This window comes from Macrosteles quadrilineatus, unplaced genomic scaffold (genome assembly GCF_028750875.1).
Source record: "Macrosteles quadrilineatus isolate MER2022 unplaced genomic scaffold, UCM_ALF_1.0 Scaffold_98__1_contigs__length_373956, whole genome shotgun sequence".
NCBI classification, from domain to species: domain Eukaryota; kingdom Metazoa; phylum Arthropoda; class Insecta; order Hemiptera; family Cicadellidae; genus Macrosteles; species Macrosteles quadrilineatus.
This window is the reverse complement of record NW_026542691.1, coordinates 341,535-345,022: the sequence shown is the minus strand read 5'-3', so window position 1 is coordinate 345,022 and position 3,488 is coordinate 341,535. Positions and strand designations below refer to the sequence as shown.

The window sequence follows — 3,488 nt, the reverse complement described above, 5'->3', positions numbered from 1 at the left end:
ATGCATGTAATCAATGAAGATACTCAATGCAAGTACTCAATGCGTGTAATTAATGCAGATACTCAAGGCAGATACTCAATGCAGGTACTCAATGCAGGTACTCAATGCAAGTACTCAATGCTAGTACTAAATGCTAGTACTCAATGCAGGTACTCAATTATAGAATAATTAATTATTAAAACTCATTTTAAGTCAACTAAATCAATACTATTTATTTACAAGAACAAAACATAATGTAAACAAACCAAATAGCAGATGATTCATAACTTTATAACTCAGCTGATAATAATAATCCTACATTTCTCCCCACCCAATTTAGGCTGAGTTTCCGAAACTATGTACATCATCAGTTTCAGGTTCCATTTGCATTTTCCATTGAGGTGGATCAGTTGCACCTTCTCTTGCTCTCAGCTGGTCAGCGTGTTTTCTCTTTATATCTCCCCCTACTAAAACGGAGTATGACAGCTCTCCCGTCCTTTCTTGTACTGTTCCTGGTCTTCAGCCCTTCTTCGTTTCATTTTGAACCCACACTTCTTGTTTGGCAGAAAACTCCTTTTGTTTGGATTTTAAGTCGTGATAGTACTTCTGTCGCCACACTTTATTTTCTATTCTCTCTCTGCTATTATACCTCCACCTGTCCAAAGCTGTTGGTAATCTTCTACCATAGAAAAGGACTGATGGTGGTTGTCCTGTGGTCTTTTGTGGGGTATTTCGATAATCAAGCAACACTTGTAAAAGTGCAAGTGATGAACTGAGACCTTCTTGTTTGCAAGCACTATATCGACTCTTGAAGGTTCTGATAATTCTCTCCACTAAACCATTGGTTTTTGGATGATACGGCGCAGATGTAACATGACATATGTTATTGTCCTTACAAAAACTCTTAAACTCATGAGATGTGAAGGGGGTGCCATTATCCGATACAATTTTTTTAGGAACACCATACCTCGAAAACCAAGTCCTTAATCTATTTACAAGAGCAGCAGTAGTCGTACGGTCCACGAACGTAGTTTGTTCAGTGTCAGTCCATTTCCATTTAGTCTTCGTACCAGTCAGCTTATGCAAGTTCGAAGCGATCGCATGCAGATTAGGTATGTACCTTTCGTAAAAATTTAGTGCCCCTAGAAAGGCTCGCAATTCTTTCACGTTTCTTGGCCTTGGTGCGTGTCTTATGGTTTCAACTTTGTCTTCGGAGGGATGAATACCATTCCCATCTATTGTATGGCCTAAATACTTTACAGATTTCTGAAAGAACTTACATTTTGACAGTTTTGCTCTTATTCCACTTGATTCTAGCCGTCTCAAAACTTCTCTAAGAGTTGTTATATGGGTGGTCTTATCCTTACTAGAAATGATTATATCATCCAGTAGAACTCCGACATTAAGTCCTTTCAGTAAACTTTCCATGTACCTTTGAAATTTTGCTGGACTTGAGGAAAGCCCAAAAGGCAACCTTTTGTAGCGAAAGTAGCCTACATGAGTTGCTATCGTAAGATACTTTTGTGACTCAGGATGTACTTTCATTTGCAAGTACGCGTCTCGAAGATCTATGACTGAAAATATCTTTCCATCAGTTAATTTAGAAGTCAAGTCATCAAAGGTTGGCAAGAGGTGTCTCTCCGGAACGATGTTTGGATTCAAGGTTGTACGGAAATCGCCACAGATTCTGACTCTACCTCCACCCTTGTCTACGTTGACTGTTGGGGTACTCCATTCTATCGGTGTTTCGGAAGGGTCCACTGCTTCCAAAACTCCTTCCTGTACTAATCGCTGTAATTCTCTTTCCACTGCCTTCCTTAAGGGGAATGGAACTCGTCTTGCCCCGTAAGATACAGGTTTTGTTTCACTTTTTAGATGGATAACTTCATTAGAGTCAGATATCGTTCCTAGCTCATCACGAAAGAGTTCAGAAAACTCCTGAGTTAATGCCTCAACTTCTTTTTGTAACTCTTTTCTATAACTTTCTTCATTCTTGCCGGTCTCTTTACTATTTGTCTTTCCATTATCAATACGCCTAACCCTTACTTCCCTAGGCAAATTAAGATTGAAAGCTACACTCCACGGCAACCCAAATAATGGAACATCATCTTCTAGTAATACAATAACTGGCAATCGCTTAGTACGATTACGTAAAGTAACGTCCACAAAAGCCTTGCCCATGACTTCTAGCTTATTTTTCCCATAGCCAGTGATGACATCAGACGTCTTTTTTAGAGATTCGCCACTCGAATTGATCTTATCCCAAAGAGACAAACTTATAGCACTTACCCGAGCCCCGGAATCAAACTCCATTCTAACATTATACCCGTTCAATTCTACATCTATTGTAGCTCTCGGAACCTTACTCTTGACTGACCTAATTTGTGTTCCGCTAACATCAATATCAGAATTACACTCATCATCGTAAGTTTGATCACATGAACCATCTACTTTTCTCAAATTACCATCTGTTCTCTTGAAAAAGTTATTTTTACTTTTACACATTCTTGCGAAGTGGCCTCTCTTTGTACATTTCTTGCACACAGCAGAAACAGCAGGACACCTATCTTCACTTGGGTCATGTGTAAACCCACATCTATAGCACCTATTGAAACCAGTAGATTTCTGTACCTCTGGTTTCCTTTTTTCCTTACTGTCACTTACTTTAAAAATCTCATTTTTACACGAATGTTTAGAAACTTCTTCTCTCGCGCGTTCCATAGATTGAGCTAACTCTAGTACTACTGTTGACTTAACAAGCTCACCTCGGTTATTAACTCCCTCGGGCCATCTTTGTCTGACTTCGACTTCAAATTCTGGACAGTTGCTTCCTACTGCAAACCTATCTCGTACTCGTTCATCTAAGCTATCTCCATATTTACAACTTCTAGCTAAAGACTTCAATCTGTTATAAAACAAAATAAATGTCTCACCAACTTTTCTTATTGCTCTTTCAAACTCAAACCTTGTCGCAAAAAGGGTCCTTGTAGGCTTGAACAACCGGTTGGCTTCCTCCTTGACTTCGTCGTAGGTGCACTCCTCCCAGGCCCTTGGATACATCTGGTCCGATAGTGCCCTGAGGTGCTCCTCTCCGACATTTGCCAATAGAAGATCTCGCCGAGCCGCTTGTTCTTCTGTGTTAGCAACGCCCAGTCCCTTAACTCTGCAGGTCAACTCAAAACGAGCTATGTAGTCTTCCCACAATTGTTCACTATTATACTCTTTAAATGAAAATCTGCTCATTCTATCTTGTATGCAGGACATGTTACTACAGTCAATTACACTCTTATACTGTGACTGGTCTGTTTTCCTAGGCATTTTCTCGTCGCCAATATAGAATAATTAATTATTAAAACTCATTTTAAGTCAACTAAATCAATACTTTTTATTTACAAGAACAAAACATAATGTAAACAAACCAAATAGCAGATGATTCATAACTTTATAACTCAGCTGATAATAATAATCCTACATCAATGCAAGTACTCAATGCAAGTACTCAATGCAGG

General features: G+C 39.1%; 1 protein-coding gene across 1 annotated transcript; it reads right to left on the bottom strand.

Moving 5' to 3' along the window:
* Positions 1-498: 498 nt before the first annotated feature.
* On the bottom strand, positions 499-3,222 carry LOC128982070 (uncharacterized protein K02A2.6-like). Its single transcript, XM_054401112.1, has 2 exons — positions 1,477-3,222; positions 499-696 (listed from the first exon to the last, which is right to left on the bottom strand). Exons 1-2 carry the CDS (start codon positions 3,220-3,222, stop codon positions 499-501), a joined length of 1,944 nt encoding a protein of 647 aa, XP_054257087.1.
* Between the last annotated feature and the right edge of the window lie 266 nt (positions 3,223-3,488).

Bases quoted from the DNA above. Each gene is read 5' to 3' on its own strand.
- LOC128982070 (XM_054401112.1), bottom strand. From the start codon at position 3,222: ATGAGCAGATTTTCATTTAAAGAGTATAATAGTGAACAATTGTGGGAA. The intron at 697-1,476 runs GTAGGCTACTTT...ACCCCACAAAAG, and splicing joins ATCTTACGATAGCAACTCAT to ACCACAGGACAACCACCATC.